This window comes from Oncorhynchus gorbuscha, unplaced genomic scaffold (genome assembly GCF_021184085.1).
Source record: "Oncorhynchus gorbuscha isolate QuinsamMale2020 ecotype Even-year unplaced genomic scaffold, OgorEven_v1.0 Un_scaffold_55:::fragment_6:::debris, whole genome shotgun sequence".
NCBI classification, from domain to species: domain Eukaryota; kingdom Metazoa; phylum Chordata; class Actinopteri; order Salmoniformes; family Salmonidae; genus Oncorhynchus; species Oncorhynchus gorbuscha.
Genome location: NW_025745377.1, coordinates 15,783 through 36,706, shown reverse-complemented (window position 1 = coordinate 36,706; position 20,924 = coordinate 15,783). Strand labels below are relative to the sequence as shown.

The 20,924-nt window shown below is 40.9% G+C and overlaps 2 protein-coding genes across 3 annotated transcripts; one reads left to right on the top strand and one right to left on the bottom strand.

Annotated features, from left to right (window-relative positions):
• Positions 1-1,433: 1,433 nt before the first annotated feature.
• Positions 1,434-3,184, bottom strand: lyrm4 (LYR motif containing 4). The gene is made up of 3 exons (XM_046333901.1): positions 3,050-3,184; positions 2,202-2,322; positions 1,434-1,790 (listed from the first exon to the last, which is right to left on the bottom strand). Exons 1-3 carry the CDS (start codon positions 3,133-3,135, stop codon positions 1,719-1,721), a joined length of 279 nt encoding a protein of 92 aa, XP_046189857.1. The 5' UTR covers positions 3,136-3,184; the 3' UTR covers positions 1,434-1,718.
• A 2,555-nt stretch (positions 3,185-5,739) lies between these two features.
• On the top strand, positions 5,740-17,270 carry riok1 (RIO kinase 1 (yeast)). Of its 2 annotated transcripts, none has more exons than XM_046333902.1 (17): positions 5,740-5,895; positions 6,905-7,115; positions 7,359-7,449; positions 8,231-8,300; positions 8,414-8,456; positions 10,280-10,372; positions 10,730-10,842; positions 11,301-11,381; positions 13,028-13,114; positions 13,592-13,729; positions 14,054-14,157; positions 14,958-15,064; positions 15,271-15,336; positions 15,448-15,567; positions 15,795-15,848; positions 16,120-16,239; positions 16,575-17,268. In XM_046333902.1, the coding sequence occupies exons 1-17, from the start codon at positions 5,840-5,842 to the stop codon at positions 16,683-16,685; spliced, it is 1,665 nt and encodes a 554-aa protein (XP_046189858.1). In that variant the 5' UTR covers positions 5,740-5,839; the 3' UTR covers positions 16,686-17,268. The 2 variants fall into 2 exon arrangements, with proteins under 2 accessions (XP_046189858.1, XP_046189859.1); XM_046333903.1 differs by having other exon boundaries at positions 5,764-5,905; positions 16,575-17,270.
• Positions 17,271-20,924: the final 3,654 nt, after the last annotated feature.

Below are 20,924 nucleotides of genomic sequence, written 5' to 3'. Positions count from 1 at the left end.
TTTTTGCTCAGCATAATTGAAATGACCAACGAGCAGCAGAAAATCTTACAGATTGCACCTTTAGGGAAGACCCTCGTGAGTTCGGCATTATATAAGCTTGGATTTCCACTGCCTGGTATTTCTGCTGAAAGATCATGACGTATGAAATGGAAATTAGTACTGCATGCTGATGAAGCCACGGAGTAGTCATTTATAGCAGACATTTCCAGATACACAAGATGTACTTGTAAATCACAGGAGTTTGGTGGCACCTTAATTGGGGAGGATGGGCGTGTGGTAATGGCTGGAGTGGTATAAGTGGAAAGGTAACAATGCCATTCAATTCGTGCCGTCCTCCCCTCAACAGCCCCCAATGCTTGTGGACGGATCGGGAAAATGTATCTGGTAGGAGAGAAGGTTCACATGCATTATGTGCCTTACCTGAATATCTCATCAGAGCACTCTCCCATTTATTTGTATTAGATTGTGGTCATTTCTGTGAGAACAAAACAATAAGAGACCGACGAATACGGCAAGGGTTGAGCAGTGTTAAGAGTAGAGCACTTTTACGGCAGTTCCTGTCAGAGAGTCTATCAGTTACAGATTTATCATTTGTCACGTTAAAATGTATTAAAGGACCAATCAGCGAGTGACTTACTGTTGCCATTGATTCTTGAAGAATATTTATAAATGCCCAATGAGTTTAGTTAAACCGTCTCACCACATTTTGAAACTATACAGTGTCTGTTTACAAACTTTCATGTTATTTAAAAAATTTTTTACCTTTAACTAGGCAAGTCAGTTAAGAACAAATTCTTATTTTCAATGACGGCCTAGGAACAGTGGGTTAACTGCCTGTTCAGGGGCAGAACAACAGATTTGTATCTTGTCAGCTCGGTTACTAGTCCAACGCTCTAACCACTAGGCTACCCTCCCGCCCCAATGAATGGGCAGTCCTTGCCTCCATTGCCCAGTCTATGAATTTGAGAGTTGTTCGACTTCTCCAGCCCCATCCCTCAGCTGTTCATCTAAAAAAAAAAAAGTGGCGGTGTGCCGCATCAGTGTTTGAAACGTAGATTACCCCTGTAAGCTTTACTGTATTTCATTAGAGACGAAGCTAATACATTTTATATTAATTGATATCTGCTTAATTTATGGTAACTTGGCCAGATGGCGCTCATGTTTATCACATGTCCAGTCGTGAATGAGTTTCTCTAATCTGAGCTTCAACAAACAGCGGTTTGGAAAAAGCTTTTCAGCACAAGTTAAACATCTGCATAGTACATACACAAACGGTGTCTTCTGTGATCGCCAAGGCTTGACTCAACAAGCAGAGCATGAATTTACAATAATCTGTGGCCTAGACACCACAAGTAGTGAAATTTAAACATTGAGAGTAAATCATGTGAAATTATTAAATAATATTACAAAAACATCCAGCCAAACTCGAAAACCACATATTACTGTTTAATTGAGATGCTGCAGTCATTGCAACAAAAGGGCATTACATATCACTACAAGCTGTTACAAATACATATAAATGATAACATGAGTTAAGAGCTTTAAAAAGAGATCATACATTTCAATACATCAGAGAGAAATGATATCTGGTGTAAGTGCTTTCTGGGACTAAAGCCTTTCCTCAGTGCTGTTACCATAGCAAAACATGACTTTAACTGTCCAAAATGTGGTCCAAGACATCCTATGATAACAACAATCACAACACCACTACTACAAACTCAGAGGTCTCTGTGCACTCCAGTTTCCTCCACAATGGTCCTCTGAGCAGTGTACATCTGGCCAATGGACACCTGCAATGGAAAGAGATCAATCAATAAGTGTTTACATGACAATGCACAGATGTTTTCTGACTTTTTATAGCCTGTAGTAGGTTGTATGGACTGGAGTAGATGGATTTGGATAAGGTCTGCCCTCAAAAATTAGATTTTCAAAGTTTTTGTTATGCTATTGGTTTTAGAGGCAACAAGAGCAACACTTGGCCGTTGGGCCATCGTCAGGTAGAGATGTGTTTGTACTCACTGAACCCTTGCGTTTGAGACAAATATTTCTGAATATTGATAAGCTACTATTTATTTCACAATTCACAAGGCATTGCCTAACTCATGTACAAAGTCTTACTGAATATTTGAATAGGCTATTCTACTAACAATTAACATTCATAATATGCACATCTAAATCAACACTACTGAAGAGTCACTCACCTGTCTCTTGATGACAGCAAGATTCTCTCTGGCCTGGTTGAGCAGCATGTCCAGAGTTTTTGGGTTATCAACATGGAGATTCTCCCTGAAGCTATCCTTTACCCTGCGCAGGGCATATGTTCTGAAAGGCAGGAGCAAAAAGTAAATAAATCTTAAATCTGGTGGAGAAAAAAATGTTATAGAAGTTGCGTTACTTTCATTGTCATCTAACAAACATTTCAGACGGTAATAAAAAAAAAAAGCCTACTGTATGCTCACCTTGCAGGCTTGTTTTTGTTCAGTATAAAAATTTTAAATCATGCGACTCATACCTACATTTGATTGTAGCCTCGAGAGGGCGCTAGCGGACGCTGTTGTTCCTGTCTTGACTTATGCAAAGTGGAAAAGATAGGAAAAACTGCGACCACTAGCAGTTTATCGAGGTTAGTCTAATTGCTTCGTCCACGTAGCTAGATCCTGTCAGGGTAACCACTAGATAGTTAACTATCATATCATTGGTGTCAGATCTTTGCAAAAGCCCAAAGTGTTTTGTTTGAATACGTTCACTACTTTCGCCAGCGTGAGCTAGCTAGCAACGTTACACCTCATTAAATAAAACCTAGTTAGCTAAGCTACCTGTAACGTTACAGCACAATACATTTTTTAAAGTACATATTTTATATAAAAAGATGGTACTAGAAACTCACACTAAGAAGTTGTGCTTTCCACAACTTCTAGCAATGGAAACGTTAACGAGTGTCTAACGACGTTGTGACATACATTTTGAACTTACTGTAAAGCTAGTTATATCAACATTAGATTGAACACATATATAATTCTAACCAGTGTAGCTACATTCAATCCCTTACCTGAAATTGTAAGAGGGGAATTTTTTGCTCTCTTTTATAAGCATCCTGTATAAGGAGATCACCTGCGATCTGCTGCATGACGCCATGTTGGTTCATGTAAACACTATGATCGCGTTTCCTTGACTCCTTCGCCTCCTTCTCAAAAACCCCATTGGATAAGAAAGTCAGATGTCCTGCCCCTCTGACCTTCTCCTCCAATCGGTTTTGAGAAGTACCATGCGGTGACACAGCCCGACAGGATGTTTCTCAATAGAGAAAGGAATGAATTAGTTTGTCTTTCACCAATTCAAAATTATAAAAGGCTTAAAATGACTCATATAAATGGCAAAATGTATCGTATCAGTTTCACTTACGGTCAAGAGGAGTGACAACTATGCCACATAAAATTCGAGATAGTTGAAAACAGATTTTTGAGGTCCTAATACCATGGCATCGGGTTTATGAACTGATATATATATATATTTTAATACAATTGATGCATTAATTCGTTCGTTTTATTTTATGCTATTAAATAACATGCTCACTACAAAAAGAATGATCAGTATATGGGGTCTTCAACAGTCAGACCAATGCAGTCTCTGGAGAATACAGAAACAGAATCAATAGAGCATCTCTTTTGGTACTGTCCATCAGTGGCTTGTTTTTGGAGTCTGGTCCAGGAATGGTTGTTATGCCATAATGTCAGGGTGCTGTTGCACCTGCAAACTGTATTGCTGGGGGATTTGAAGGACCACAGTCAGTCAATAGGAAATATCATTGTGCTCTTGGGTAAAATGTTGCAGATGGGTAGGTTCAAGTCCCTAGTGTGACACCATGGGATATTGGAGGGATGAATTGGGAGAGGTTCAAGTCCCTAGTGTGACACCATGGGAGAATGGAGGGATGAATTGGGAGAGGTTCAAGTCCCTAGTGAGACACCATGGGCTAATGGAGGGATGAATTGGGAGAGGTTAAAGTCCCTAGTGAGACACCATGGGAGAATGGAGGGATGAATTGCGATAGGTAATTGTAGAATGATAACATGTGCGAGAGAGAGAGAGAGGTCATGAGCAGATGAGCTCCCACATTTTTCAGCATGTTTTTAAAAATAGATAGATTTAGAGTTAGACAAACATGTATTTTTGGGGGGATGGACATATACAGGATGCTACCCTAAACAACATAACCTCCAATATGTCACCAGGACATATACAGGATGCTACCCTAAACAACATAACCTTCACTGTGTCACCAGGCCATATACAGGATGCTACCCTCTACAACACAACCTTGTTGTTTTAAAGAAAGAAAAAACAATTATAAAATATATATATATATACATACAGTACCATTCAAAAGTTTGGACACACCTACTCATTCATTGGTTTTTCTTTACTTAAAAAATATTTTCTACATTGTAAAATAATAGTGAAGACATCAAAACTACGAAATAACACATATGGAATCATGTAGTAACCAAAAAAGTGTTAAGTAGCCACCTTTGCCTTGATGACAGCTTTGCACACGCTTGGCATTCTCTCAACCAGCTTCACCTGGAATGCTTTTCCAACAGTCTTGAGGGAGTTCCCACATATGCTGAGCACTTGTTGGCTGCTTTTCCTTCACTCTGCGGTCCAACTCATCCCAACCCATCTCAATTGGGTTGAGGTTAGGTGATTGTGGAGGCCAGGTCATCTGATGCAGCACTCCATCACTCTCCTTCTTGTTCAAATAACCCTTACACAGCTTTGAGGTGTGTCGGGTCATTGTGGGTGCTATGGGTCCCCACTACCGTCTGGGCTTGTGCCTAGTCGGTAATACACTAGTGTCCCCCAGTGACCGGTTCTTACATAAAATATCCTCCATTCAGGCTGCAAAGCTTTCCTCCTTAACTAGCTTTAATGGCGTGCCGACCAACTACAAAAAAATGAAAAAATATGCATACTGTCTTAATAAAACACAATTTTCCACCACCATGTGGCTAATGCTACTTCCTGATGTTGCACCCTCCATTCAACCAGGGGTAATGCCACATTCACGTGCTAGTCCGAACTAGGAAACTCTGACATTTTGGACATATTAAAAAATAAATAATAATAATAATAATAATAATTAGGTTTGTAGGCAGACTACACTCATAAGGTGTAGTGCCACCACCTACTGTATGAGGTAGTAAAAAACAAACATCCCAAAAAACAAAAGCTGTTTTGGTTGAAAAAATTCATACTAATTACCAAAAACAAGAAACACTGACCAAAATTCCCTCTAAAAACCTATACTCCTTCAGTTGGATTTAAATGTCTACATGTCCGACTTGCTAACTGGTTATAGTTATATGCATAATGCCTTCCACTTTCAATGAGTTAGCAAGTCAGAAATGTCAGAGTTCCGAAAATAGTCGCAGACTATTGAGGTTGTGGTGTCAGCTGCAGAGAAGCATTTTGGGTGTGCGAGACTTGAAATCAGAAGAGTCACAGGGTGTGTTAAGGGGTGGTGTCCCATCCTTTCAGGTTGTTGGATTGAGGTAGGACTAAAAGGTAGGACAAAAATATTTTAATAGTGGAGTAGGGTGGTGTTATTTTTTGTGTGTGTGAGTGTAGAGACGGTAGGGGTAGTTAAAAAAAAACATTCAAGCAAAGTATAAGGTAGTTATACTCCAGTCTAGCAGGTGGCGGTAATGCAGCATTTATTGGATGCCAACCCGCTGTTAAACCTCGTCGAAGAAGAAGAAAAATAGCAGGAAGTGTGTAGAAACAGACGAGCTTCTTACACGAGTTGTAAACTCACATTGGAGTGAAATACAGAATTGAAATGTCCATGGCCCAGATTGTACCAGGACAGTTTGATGATGCGGACGAATCAAACAGGTGTCGACAAGTATATACTTTATTTGTAGCCTTTTACTGCTAGTCGTACTTATATCCTTGTTTGTTGTTGCTAGCATGCGTGGCATTGCCATTAACGTTATCTAGCTAACGTTAGCGACCAACCACAGGCATATAACTAGTTATAGCTAAGTATTTAGCTATTTCATTGTTTGAACAACTTATTGGATACGTTTAAAATAAAAATGCGTGTTGAATTTGTATTTCACAACATGAGTTTTGACTAAATTGATCTAGCTAGCTACTTTAACCAGCTAACTATCACAGCCGGCGGTGATTAGGAGTCCCACAGGGCGGCGCATAATTGGCCGGGTTAGACCGGGGTTAGGCCTGGGTTAGACCGGGGTTAGGCCTGGGTTAGACCGGGGTTAGGCCTGGGTTAGACCGGGGTTAGGCCGGGGTTAGGCCGGGGTCGGCCGGTTTGGGCCGGCGTTGGCGAATTGGTTCTTAACTGACTTGCTTAGTTAAATAAATCAATGAAAACTCTAGGAGAGTTGTGTCCTGTGTCTACTCAAGTGTTAGCTCGTGTCCAAAAGGCCGGCAGATGACAATATTGTTGTACGCAGCCAGTTTATAAATTCATATCCACCGGTGGACCGGTTCGTACATAACATTCTCCATTTAGGTTACAAATTGCGTTGATTTCCTCCCTAACTCAATTTAATGGCGAGAACTGGGAAGATATGTGTACTTTCCTTATGAAACACAATTTCCCACAATCATGCGCCAGAATATCGCCATCTATCGGTCTTTGGGCTAGTATAAAACGTTATCTATAAAACAAGGTAGCCCATGTCTCTTTTCATTGCATTTAGCAATGCAAAGATTATTCAAGGAACGTATGTAATGACTCAAGACAAACAGCACACTGCATGTCATGTATTGCCCCTCTCGCTTGGTTCATGTAGCTAGCTAAGTCAATTATTTGTTTTCTTTCTGTCAGTGTTTCAATGTACAGAGCCTTACCACTAGCTATGTTTCTTTTAAATAGTGTAGCCATCACCCAACCAGCTGAGGAGATGCTTGCAATAGAGGGCCAGGTCAGTGGAGTTAGCCTGGAAACCCCATATAATGATTTGCGTGAATATGATGATGAGGAGGAGGAGGAGGAAGAAGAGGAGGATGATGATGATTGGGACTGGAATGAGACTGGGGACTTGACAAAACGCTACATGGCTAATAGAACAGGAATGAATCACCAGGTAAGTTCAGAACCTCGACATGGATCTCCACATTGTCCTATTCTGGGCCATGTCCCAGGCTGATGTGGAGTTGAGTCCCAGACAGTCCAAAACTGAACTTTATAGACTATCAGCAAATAAATCATTATTTCAAAATGTACATGTACTAGTGGACTTTGATAATAATCTGCTCCCATAGCAGGAGCCAATATTGGGTATATGAGACAATGAAGCAAATTGATGTCATCTGTTGTTTTTTTGCAGGCAAATAAACAAAATCTTAGTAACAAATCACAGAAACTGTCAACCCCCACTGACAAGGCTCTGAGGAAGTTTGAACACAAAATTAATTTAGGTGAGTTCAAGTAGAATTTTTAGTGCTGAGCAATTAACGGAAATATTGGCAATTTTTCATTTTTAAAACAACTAATTGACCACTGTTCAATTATTTTAATTCAATTTCGTTCTGTTTTCTTTTTGAGCTCAATGAGCACATTTCAGTTTCTCTAAGAGATAAATCAAGATCCACCCTGAACTGTGCCGTAGTAGGGATTTGTAGATTCCAACAGGCCAATATTCTACATATTTTAGTGCATAACACGTGGTAATGAACTACAATGACCATAATCCATTGCACATCTACTTGTACAGTCTGTTTATTTTACGCCTGCTACTGAAGAGACAAGCTTGCATGATTGAGGTCATATATAGAGAGCAGCAGTTGCTTAGCAACGTCTCTACCCGAAATTATGAAAGGGATGGATGGTGTTCAGCATGCCTTATTTACTACAAAATAGTGATTTGTCAGACAGCATAGGCAGTAGCTCTATAGAGATGACTTGCAGTAAAATAATCAAAGCAAATCAAGTAATATAAACAAGAACTGAACTATTTTATTCAAGTAATGTGGATAAATTATGGTTAATACTGTCATGGGACTTTTATTCATGGTTTTATTTGGGGTACAGCATTCAACTCAAATAATCGCAAACTGGTATTTTTTTGATAATGGAACAGGAACCGAACCGACCTCAAAGCACCAATCGCTCAGCACTAAGTATTTTAGCTGGGTAGATGGACAATACAATGTGAGAAGTAACTGTGTAGAGCGCTGAATGCGTTTGTTTTTACTGTAGATAAGCTCAACTATGCTGACTCTGTGATCAACAAAGTGACCGTGATGCAGAAACAACAAAATGCTGACACGTATGTAACCTGTCACTGAACATGACATTGCACTGCTTGGAGTAAAGAGTACTTTTTATTTCTGTTATTGTATGAAAAATAATTTCGTTGGCTGTTCTGGTTACTTCCGCTAGGTTTCGAGTGAAAGACAAATCTGATCGGGCTACAGTTGAGCAGGTGTGCTTTTAAAAATAGTTTTTTATTCCCATTGGAGTTTTATAGTGTGTGTATAAATGTGTGTATAAATGTGTATTTTTTTGATAATCTATGTGTGTGTTTATATATAATCTATGTATGTATATATTTATTTATTTTATGCATGCATGCATACAGTGCCTTTGGGAAGTATTCTGACCCATTTACTTTTTCCACATTTTGTTACGTTAGTCTTATTCAAAAATTGATAAATCATTTTCCCCCTCATCAATCTACACAAAATACCCCATAATGACAAAGTGAAAACAAATATTTGATTTTTTTTCAAATGTATTAAAATGAACAGATACTTTATTTACACAAGTATTCAGAACCTTTGTTATGAGACTTGAAATTGAGCTCAGGAGCATCCTGTTTCCATTGATTATCCTTGAGCTGTTTATTCAACTTGATTGGACTAAATTCAATTGATTGGACATGATTTGGAAAGGCACACGCCTGTCTATAAGGTCCCACAGCTGACAGTGCATGTCAGAGCAGAAACTAAGCCATGAGGACGAAGGAATTGTTCGTGGAGCTCCAATACACGATTGTGTCGAGGCACAGATCTGGGGAAGGGTACCAAAACATTTCTGCAGCATTGAAGGTCCCCAAGAACATAGTGGCCTCCATCATTATTAAATGGAATAATTTTGGAACCAGCAAGACTCTTAGAGCTGGCCACCCAGCCAAACTGAGCAATCTGGTGAGAAGGGTCTTGGTCAGGGAGGTGACCAAGAAGCCAATGGTCACTTTTGACAGAGCTCTAGAGTTCCTCTGGAGACGGGAGAACCTTCCAGAAGGACAACCATCTCTGCAGGACTCCACCAATCAGGGCTTAATGGTAGAGTGGCCAGACGGAAGCCACTCCTCAGTAAAAGGCACATGACAGCCCGCTTGGAGTTTGCCAAAAGGCACCTAAAGAACTCAGACAATGAGAAACAAGATTCTCTGGTCTGATGAAACCAAGACTGAACTCTTTGACCTGAATGCCAAGTGTCACATCTGGAAGAAACCTGGCACCATCCCTATGGTGAAGCATGGTGGTGGCAGAAACCATGCTGTGGGAGTGTTCTTCAGCGGTAGGGACTGGGAGACTAGTCAGGATCGAGGCAAAGATGAATTGAGCCAAGTACAGAGAGATCCTTGATGAAAACCTGCTCCAGAGAGCTCAGGATCTCAGACTGGGGTGAAGGTTCACCTTCCAACAGGACAATGACCCTAAGCACACAGCCAAGACAACACAGGGGTGGCTTCGGGACAGGTCTCTGAATGTCCTTGTGTGGCCCAGCCAGAACCTGGACTTGAACACAATCTAATATTTCTGGAGAGACCTGAAAATGGCTGTGCAGCAACGCTCCCTATCCAACCTGACAAAGCTTGAGAGGATCTGCAAAGAAGAATGGTAGAACCTCCCCAAATACATGTCGAGCTTGTAGCGTCATACCCAAGAAGACTTAAGATTGTATTTGCTGCCAAAGGTGCTTCAACAAAGTCCTGAGTAAAGGATCTGAATACTTATGTAAATGTGATATTTCTGTTTTTTTTATTTTTAGTAAATTAGTAAACATTTCTTAACCTGTTTTTGTTTTGTAATTATGGGGTATTGTGTGTAGATTGATGCGGGGGAAAAAACCATTGAATCAATAGTACTAAAATCAATCAATAGTACTAAAATCAGAGTTGAAAATTGTTATTTTATGTGGTGATGGCATTCTGTTTGGATTTCATACCTGATTTCAGTGTAAGCCTGAGTAACAGAAAATCAACAGTGAATTGATTTCCTTGTATTGTTTGTTTGAAAGGTGTTGGACCCGCGGACACGAATGATTCTGTTTAAGATGCTCAGCAGGGGTGTCATTTCAGAGATCAATGGATGTATCAGCACAGGCAAAGAGGCAAGTTGATCCCACAACGTCATGAGGCAAATGTATCCACCACTGTGGAACACTTGGGCCTCCCTGAGTAGCGCCGCGGTCTAAGGCACTGCATCTCATTGCCAGAGGTATCACTACAGACCCTGGTTCGGTCCTGGGCTGTATCAAAACCCGGCTGTGATTAGGAGTCCCCATAGGGCGGCGCACAATTGGCCCAGTGTTGTCAGGGTTTGGCCGGGGTATGCCGTCATTGTAAATAAGAATTTGTTCTTAACTGACTTGCCTAGTTGTTATATACATTTTAAAAATTGTGGGCAACTTATTGTCCTACGAATGGCATATTTAGTTTCATTATTTCAAAGTGCTTTTTACCAACAGGCAAATGTTTACCACGCAACCACTGCCAATGGTGAGAGCAGAGCCATCAAGATCTACAAGACCTCCATCTTACTGTTCAAGGACCGTGACAAATATGTTAGTGGAGAATTCAGGTGAACAGCATTTCCTGGCTTGTCTAAGATGGTGTTATAAAACCAAGACCTTTAAGTAACCGTATTTCAGAAGGGGTTGATGTGGAACTAACTATTTGGTGCAGTCTGTTGTGTACTGTAGGAATGGGCTTTTGAAAGATTCTGTGTTGGATATACTCGCATTGAAAAATATTTGAGTACTCGCATGTTAGCGTTTTTTAAATGATAAATAGGGCTGAAATTAAAAAAATATTTTTTACTGCACTTTACCTACTCTAGAAACAAACGCTTATTAGTTGATTTTGTCAGTGCTTAGAAATGTAACCTGCTAAATAATTGCAATTTTATATTGAGTACCTGCATGCGATTATTAATCCGATATAAACTAATCGAGTACTCACGCCCATCCCTAGCGTACAGTAGACTTGGATTGCATCAGCCATGTTTAAAGCTGATGACGTCTGTCGTCTTCCCTCCAGGTTCCGCCATGGCTACTGTAAAGGAAACCCCAGGAAGATGGTGCGAACCTGGGCCGAGAAGGAGATGAGAAACCTCATCAGGTGAGCATCCCCAAGATGAGCCATGGAAAAAAGTAACCATGGTTACGCTTTATTTTATTCCCGGTTTAAGGTGGTATTAACCCCTTTACACTCATACCCGCATATACTGGTTGCAAATTGCAGATTAGGTCAATGATAAGCGCCTAAATCGGAACGCAGTGGCTGTACAGTAACACGCAATACATGACGTCATAGCTCAGACTGCTCTTCACAGCTCTGTGTGGGTTTTGACTGACGAGACGATCTGAACTTGAGCATTGCACGTGACAAGAAGTTGCGCCCGTCCCTCCCGCAATAATTGGGCAACTTTTGCAAATGGTTTGTCTGAGTGAGAGAGATGCTGTAAATTAAGAGAACTTTATGTATTTTGAAAGATTTGTTTTTAATACATATGGACTTTCTGTCATCTTTTATTCAAGGTCATGAAGCATGGGATCAACACTTTATTTTAATTTTACATGTTGATTCCATATTGTTGTTCAATATACTTAGGGAAAATGCACACTTTGGAGAGGTGTGTGTGTCCACTTCGAGACACCAGTTAGTCCTCTGCCTCAACCCCTTGTCATTCTCTTATGTTGCACCTACAACACATTGTCCAGGAATATTCTCATCATGTTACTGAAAGTATCCAGAGGATTTTCAGATGTCGTTAATGTGGCAGTGAATGTAAAATACAGATCAAGTCAACAGTGTAATGTTTGGATTCAGTCTCGTGTAATGTTTAGATTCAGTCTCGTGTAATGTTTGGATTCAGTCTCGTGTAATGTTTGGATTCAGTCTCGTGTAATGTTTGGATTCAGTCTCGTGTAATGTTTGGATTCAGTCTCGTGTAATGTTTGGATTCAGTCTCGTGTAATGTTTGGATTCAGTCTCGTGTAATGTTTGGATTCAGTCTCGTGTAATGTTTGGATTCAGTCTCGTGTAATGTTTGGATTCAGTCTCGTGTAATGTTTGGATTCAGTCTCGTGTAATGTTTGGATTCAGTCTCGTGTAATGTTTGGATTCAGTCTCGTGTAATGTTTGGATTCAGTCTCGTGTAATGTTTGGATTCAGTCTCGTGTAATGTTTGGATTCAGTCTCGTGTAATGTTTGGATTCAGTCTCGTGTAATGTTTGGATTCAGTCTCGTGTAATGTTTGGATTCAGTCTCGTGTAATGTTTGGATTCAGTCTCGTGTAATGTTTGGATTCAGTCTCGTGTAATGTTTGGATTCAGTCTCGTGTACTGTTTGGATTCAGTCTCGTGTACTGTTTGGATTCAGTCTCGTCAGGTGAACTCTTGTCCTCAAATTTGGTCTAATAATTTTCCCATAATCTCCAAACTGTTTCAATTGCTACTCCTTCTGTAAGAAACATTTCAAGTTTGTGTAAATGGTTAAGAACCGATACCTTCTGGAACCTCAAATAATTCAACATTATTGGGTAGACTACCTGGCACCAAATGGTACAAGCCTATGCTTGTGTCAATGAATCACCTTTGACCCTAAATTCACTAGTTTTGAAAACTGACTGAAAAAGGGAGGGACTACTTGGAATTGTCCAATAAGAAACGCTGGTTTTCCGTTTCACTTGCAACACTCTGTGGTGTACCTGAAAGAATACGACCCTGCGTTTTTGCTTGTCTCTTCGTACTGCCTGTCTCCAGGTTGCAGACGGCAGGCATCCCGAGTCCGGAGCCAATCATGCTGCGTAGCCACGTGCTCCTCATGAGTTTCATCGGCAAGGATGACATGTAAGTATGATCAGGCTTCGTTTCTGTTTTGACGTGTCAATATTATATACCGGTTACTATGTCTGGCTTAAAGGTTGTTTCCTAGTTCTATGTGTAAGTTCTGGTTTTATCTAGCCTGTATGTGTGTAGTGAAGCTGTGGTCCAAATCAATTCTCTCAAAAAGGACAAACAATTCACTTGTTCAACTGTAGTCATTGCTAATGTGATGATTTGAGAGCAAAAAAAGTTTAATAGGGGGTTTTGTTCTGGCACTTCTGGTAACTGCTGTTAAGGCTGTTATGTTTTTTTATACTTTAACTATGTCACTGTTGAACACTTCTATTTGCTGCTGTGTTATAGCAGAGTGTGTGTGGTGTTTGAGATGCATTCTACGCAGGTCTGCACACACATCTACGTTTACTATATAGCAAACTGAATAAACGTGGATGCTTCTCCTGGCTTTGAAGATCTGTTTTTAATCTGTATCTCTGGTCCCAGGCCTGCTCCTCTGTTGAAGAACGCTTCCCTGTCCGAGTCCAAAGCACGTGAGCTGTATCTCCAGGTGATACACCACATGAGGGTCATGTACCAGGAGGCCCGACTGGTCCATTCAGACCTCAGTGAGTTCAACATGCTGTAAGTTCCCTCTTGTTATCTGATGTACGTGTGTGTGTGTGTGTGTGTGTGTGTGAGAACTACGCTTATTAGTTATATTCATAAGGCGTTTCTTCTTCGTTATTCATAGAGAATCAATGGTGTTGTACATTGAAATTACCATTTTGAATTGAACAACAGGAAATATTACTGATTGTGCCTTTAAGTAAAAACCCTTCCATTGGTGCATTTATGGAAGTTCCATTCGCTGCAGGTGCAATTTTGTCAGATACTGGGTTGACTAAATTGATGCATTCAATTGTATATATATATATATATATACTCAATTATTGCTTATCTGTCAAGGTACAACGACGGTGACGCCTACATCATCGACGTGTCCCAGTCTGTGGAGCACGACCACCCACACGCTCTCGAGTTCCTGCGCAAAGACTGTACCAATGTCAATGGTTCGTGTGGCCCAGGCCCGTATTCACACAGTCGCTAGAGAAGGAGTTCTGATACCGGATCAGTTTAGCCTTTCACCATCATAATACATATGACTGGGGGGGGGGGGGCTGATCCTAAATCAGCGCTCTGTGACGTTGTCAACCAACCACAGCCTTAATGCTTGTGGGTAATAGACTATTGCATTTCTAAAGCACAGATTGTTTCTTTTATTATTTGACAAAGCGTTCTAATATTCTAAAAGGTTTTTTGAAACAAAACATGTATGAAAGTTCTGTTTTTGTTTAATATCGTCAAATGTAGCTACATTTCATCTGAGATTGCCGTAACACCAACCCGACATGCACGTAATATGTGAAACACAGGTTAATGTAGACAAGAGGTTAATGTAGACAAGAGGTTAATGTAGACAAGAGGTTAATGTAGACAAGAGGTTAATGTAGACAAGAGGTTAATGTAGACAAGAGGTTAATGTAGACAAGAGGTTAATGTAGACAAGAGGTTAATGTAGACAAGAGGTTAATGTAGACAAGAGGTTAATGTAGACAAGAGGTTAATGTAGACAAGAGGTTAATGTAGACAAGAGGTTAATGTAGACAAGAGGTTAATGTAGACAAGAGGTTAATGTAGACAAGAGGTTAATGTAGACAAGAGGTTAATGTAGACAAGAGGTTAATGTAGACAAGAGGTTAATGTAGACAAGAGGTTCTACTAGGAGTGTCCAGTGCCTATGGTTTCTGTTGGAAGTATGAGGCTGAGTTTGGATGAAAGGCTCGATGAGATTTGGTCCCGTGTCCCCCAGACTTTTTCCTGAAGAGAGGGGTAGCGGCGATGACTTTGCGTGAGCTCTTTGAGTTCGTCACCGATCCCTCCATCACCAGCAGCAACATCAACCTCTACTTGGAAAAGGTAGGGGGGGATGTTTCATTTGATGTGAAGTTTGCTTATCTACACAATTGAATCATAACTGTATGCTGTTTTTTTTTTGTGCATTTGTTTTGTCAAGTGAAAAGTTGCACTGTGGGATGCTCCGTGCGTTTCTGTACACGCTCAGTACTCCGCGAGCATGGCCTTTTGATATGCCTGTGTTCATGATGGCTCTCTTCTCATTGTAGGCGATGGACATTGCTTCCGAGAGGACGGCAGAGGAGAGGTCCAATCAGGATAGTGTGAATGAGGAGGTAAAGTCTTTTTATTATTTTTTTAGATCTGATAACCATGAAGGTGAAATGTTTTTTTGGGTTCCTCCACGATATTCTGACGTTCTCCCTGTTTTGGTTTATCTGTGACAGGTGTTTAAGAACGCGTACATCCCACGCACACTTACAGAAGTGAGCCACTACGAACGTGACGTGGATGCCATGACAAACATGAAAGACGACGAGTCCTCGCACAACATGCAGAATGACAACGTGAGTTGACTAAAACCCGGACGTCACCGCTCAAACACACCATTCTGATACCAAAGTAGTCGACTTTGTCAACAACCCCCTAACTCATGGTTCACTTTACAGGTTTCTCTACTTCCTGATATTTATTGTTACTTTTTTTTCAGTAGCAATGTGATTGAGCCAGCCTCTACACTGTGATTTATTAATCTGTCTCTTCTGTGTTAATGGCTGTGATCTCTTTGATATAGATCCTCTACCAGACAGTGACGGGCCTGAAGAAGGATCTGTCTGGAGTTCAGACAGTAAGTCATACTCAATGCCTCCCTTGTGAATTGGCAGCAAAGGTTGCATGTCAATTAAAGAAGTTGATCTTTTTTGTTATAGAGGTATGGCTTTCTGTGGCGACTGTCAACTGAAATAAACAGATTTTAATAATGGCTTCTAATTGAGTCATGTGTGGTTGTGAATATTTTTACCATGACCCTGCCTGAGTTGAGGAATGTTAAGTATGATTGTTTATTGACTGTTGTAAATGTTTAATTGTTGACTGTTATTTCGTCCCTCCATTTGTAGGTACCTGCCCTGCTCCAGGACTGTGATGTAGAGGAGAGCTCAAGTTCAGAGGATGAAGATGAAGATGAGGATGGTGGCAAACAGGAGTCTGTGGGAGAGGAGTCTCAGATTGACAAGAAGGTATGCTTCTATTAAAACTATGAAGGTGAATTTTTCAAGTAATCTTGCAATATTTAAAAAAAAACATCTTATTGCATTGGTATGAATAAAAAATAAATAAGGAAATTACACAATTGACCACCAGAGGGAGTGAGCACCTTGTGGTTATTGTAACCCTGCAACTGTGCCCACTACTTTTAGGTTATTACATGGCCTATACAAAACTAAATCTGGAGCACGTTCTGCAAATATCCCAAACTATTTAGATTTCTTTCAGTCTGAATTTAAGTCACCTAAAATTACATCAATGTTTTAATCTAACATTCTATACCCAAACCTCAACCTGCATTTCTTAGGAGATGAAGAAACTGGCCAAGGAGGCCCAGAGGGAAAAGAGAAAAAACAAAACACCGAAACACGTGAAGAAGAGAAAGGAGAGGGTTTCAAAGATGAAGAAAGGCAAATGAGTGGACCCAGTAATCAAGAATGCACCAGACCTAAACATGAACTTTTATCCCAGTGACTTCATGAACTGATGTAAACCTCCGTGCTCAACACACACAGGCCTTCAGTAACACTGTAGTGAAACCGGTGAACAGTTGTGCAGTATTAGGCCACACTAACAGACAGTGAAAAAATGTCATGTTTATTATATAAGAAGTATGTGGGCAAAATATTGTTGACCATGTCAGGTGTCATGCACAATGCTTTAGTGTTTTATGATAATTGCTATAGAAAAGCAGTTCAATTAAATGTAAAAACAATATAAATACACAAGTCTAAATCAAGTTGTACTTTACCTTGAAACATTTTACCAAAGAGGTTTAAAGGCTCTTCTATGTACAGTTACTGCAACAGCTTGCAGGGCAGGTGCTCCTAATGGTCTGTACTAAAAGCTAGTCATTTGGAAACATAAATAACCACATGAAAATTGTGGCTTGCAGCCAGCCAGTCCTCACATTGTATAGGGATGGAAATAATTAAACATTATTTACCATGAAATACTTAGTTTCACTTTACTGATTTTATTGTCCCCATAGGGAAAATAGGGAAACCTATTGCCTGCATTTGAATGCAAGACGTTATTTTATTTAACCCGGTAGGCCGGTTGAGAACAAGTTCTCATTTACAACTGCGACTTGGCCAAGATAAAGCAAAGCAGTGCGACACATGGAATAAAAAAAAGTCAACACAATAGAAGAAAAGTCCAAATACAGTGTGTACAAATGAGGTAAGATAAGGGAGGTAAGGCAATAAATAGGCCATAGTGGCAAAATAATGACAATTTAGCAATTAAACACTGGAGTGATGTGCAGAATGAATGTGCAAGTAGAGATACTGGGGTGCAAAGGAGCAAAAAAAAAAAAATACAGTTTGGAGATATTTGGATGGACTATTTACAGATGCAGTGATCTGTAACCTGCTCTGACAGCTGGTACTTAAAGTTGGTGTGGGAGATATGAGTCCCCACCTTAAGTGATTTTTGCAATTTGTTCCAGTCATTGGCAGCAGAGAACTGGAAGGAAAGGCTGCCAAAAGAGGAATTGGCTTTGGGTGTGACCAGTGAAATATACCTGCTGGCGCGTGTGCTACGGGTGGGTGTTGCTATGATGACCAGTGAGCTGAGATAAGGCGGGGCTTTACCTAGCAAAGACTTATAGATGACCTGGAGCCAGTGGGTTTGTCGACGAATACGAAGCGAGGGGCAGGCAACGAGAGCATACAGGTTGCAGTGGTGGGTAGTATATGGGGCTTTGGTGACAAAACGGATGGCACTGTGATAGACTGCATCCAATTTGCTGAGTAGTGCTGGAGGCTATTTTGTAAATGACATTGCCGAAGTCTAGGATTGGTAGGATGGTCAGTTTTACGAGGGTATGTTTGGCAGCATGAGTGAAGGATGCTTTGTTGCGAAATAGGAAGCCAATTCTAGATTTAACTTTGGATTGGAGATGTTTTATGTGAGTATGGAAGGAGAGTTTACAGTCTAACCAGACACCTAGGTATGTGTAGATGTCCACATATTCTAAGTCAGAACCATCAAGTAGTGATGCTAGACGGGCAGGCTGGTAGCGATTGGTTGAAGAGCATGCACTTAGTTTTACTTGCATTTAAGAGCAGTTGGAGGCCACAGAAGGAGTGTTGTATGTATGTACATTGAAGCTCGTCTGGAGTTTTCTTTTTCTTTTTTACCTTTATTTTACTAGGCAAGTCAGGTAAGAACAAATTCTTATTTTCAATGACTGCCTAGGAACAGTGGGTTAACTGCCTGTTCAGGGGCAGAACGACAGATTTGTACCTTGTCAGCTCGGGGATTTGAACTTGCAACCTTTCGGTTACTAGTCCAACGCTCTAACCACTAGGCTACGCTGCCACCCCAGTGTTAGGTAACACAGTGTCCAAAGAAGGGCCAGAAGTATACAGAATGGTGTCGTCTGCATAGAGGTGGATCAGAGAATCACCAGCAGCAAGAGCGACATCATTGATGTATACAGAGAAAAGAGTCGGCCCGAGAATTGAACCCTGTGGCACCCCCTTAGACTGCCAGGGGCCCGGACAACAGGCCCTCCGATTTGACACACTGAACTCTGTCTGAGAAGTAGTTGGTGAACCAGGCGAGGCAATCAATTGAGAAACCAAGTCTGCCGATAAGAATGTGGTGAGTGACAGAGTCAAAAGTCTTGGTCAGGTCTATGAATACAGCTGCACAGTATTGTCTCTTATCGATGGAGGTTATGATGTTGTTTAGGACCTTGAGCGTGGCTGAGTTGCACCCATGACCAGCTCGGAAACCAGATTGCATAGTGGAGAAGGTACGGTGGGATTCGAAATGGTCAGTAAATCTGTTAACTTGGCTGTCAAAGACCTTAGAAAGACAGGGTAGGATAGATATAGGTCTGTAGCAGTTTGGGTCTAGTGTCTCCCCCCTTGAAGAGGGGGATGACCGCAGCAGCTTTCCAATCGTTGGGGATCTCCGACGATACGAAAGAGAAGTTGAACAGGCTAGTAATAAGGGTTGCAACAATTTCGGCTGATAATTTTAGAAAGAGAGGGTCCAGATTGTCTAGCCCAGATGGTTTGTAGGGGTCCAGATTTTGCAGCTCCTTCAGAACATCAGCTATCTGGATTTGGGTGAAGGAGAAATGGGGGAGGCTTGGGGAAATTGCTGTGGGGGGTGCAGGGCTGTTGAGGGTAGGGGTGGCCAGGTGGAAAGGATGGCCAGCCATAGAAAAATGATTTTTGAAATTCTCAACTATTGCAGATTTATCGGGGTGACAGTGTTTCCTAGCCTCAGAGCAGTGGGTAGCTGGGAGCAGGTGCTCTTATTCTCCATGGACTTTAGTGTCCCAGAACTTTTTGGAGTTTGTGCTGCAAGATGCACATTTCTGTTTAAAAAAGCTAGCCTTAGCTTTCCTACTGCCTGTGTATATTGGTTCCTAACTTCCCTGAAAAGTTGCATTTCGCAGGGGCCATTCGATGCTTAACCATTGTGGGGTGTCGCCAATGCTTCGAACAATTACTTTTGCGCAGACAAACTGTTGTGCAAAATGTGTTGTATTGAGCTGTGAAAATGTATTCGCCCCTTTTCTGATTTTTCTATATTTTTGATACTGAATGTTAACAGATCTTCAAGCAAAACCTGCTATTAGATAAAGGGAACCTGAGTTTATAAATTATACCAATTTAAAAAGGTATGTAACACCCAATTCCCCTGTGTGGAAAAAGTAATTGCCCCCTTACACTGATTTAAAAAAAACATTTATTTAACCTTTTTAACTATGCAAGTCAGTTAACAAATTCTTACTTACAGTGACGGCCTAGAAACAGTGGGTTAACTGCTTTGTTCAGGGGCAGAATGACAGATGTTTTACCTTGTCAGCTCGGGGATTGGATCTAGCAACCTTCCGGTTACTGGTCCAACGTTCTAACCACACTAAGCTACCTGCCGTCATTAACTGCCACCAAAAGCTTCCTGTAGTTGTCGATTGGTCTCTCGCATCGCTGTGGAGGAATTTTGGCCCATTCTTCAATGCAGAACTGCTTTAATTCAGTGACATTTTGGGAGTTTTCAAGCATGAACCACTCCTTTCAAAGTCTGCCACATCTCAAAACTTCAAATTTGTTGCTTTTTAACCATTTTCATGTAGATTTGATTTGCTGCATGACCCAGCTGCGCTTCAGCTCACAGACGAATGGTCTGACATGCTTCTGTAGAATTATGATAGAGCAGAATTCGTGGTTCCTATTAAGGCAAGTCGTCCAGGTCCTGAGGCAGTACTTTCACCACCATGGTACCAGGAGGCCACCTCCACTATGTACTGGTGACACCAGGAGGCCACCTCCACTATGTACACTTGTGCCCTGTATTTCCTGTTTGGGAGCAGTTGGTAAGGCGTACGAACACCCTGTGTGACCCCTTCACCTCCAGTCCTTGTATTTCTCCTGCAAGTTTACATGCTATCAATCTGAGGAAAGATCACTTTTAACCAAGGTTAAAATGTATCATTTGATTTAAGTCTTATCCAGAGCGATTTACAAATCTAAATATACACACTTTAATTCAGGGTTTTCTTAAGGGAACACTGTCTAAACATTTCCTTATGTAGACGTAAGTAAAGCTCTTTAAAATTGAGTCAACCTTATTGATTAAAACGGTCTGTTCGTCAGCACCCGAGGCTAAAATGTTTCAACACTGTTACATGCAG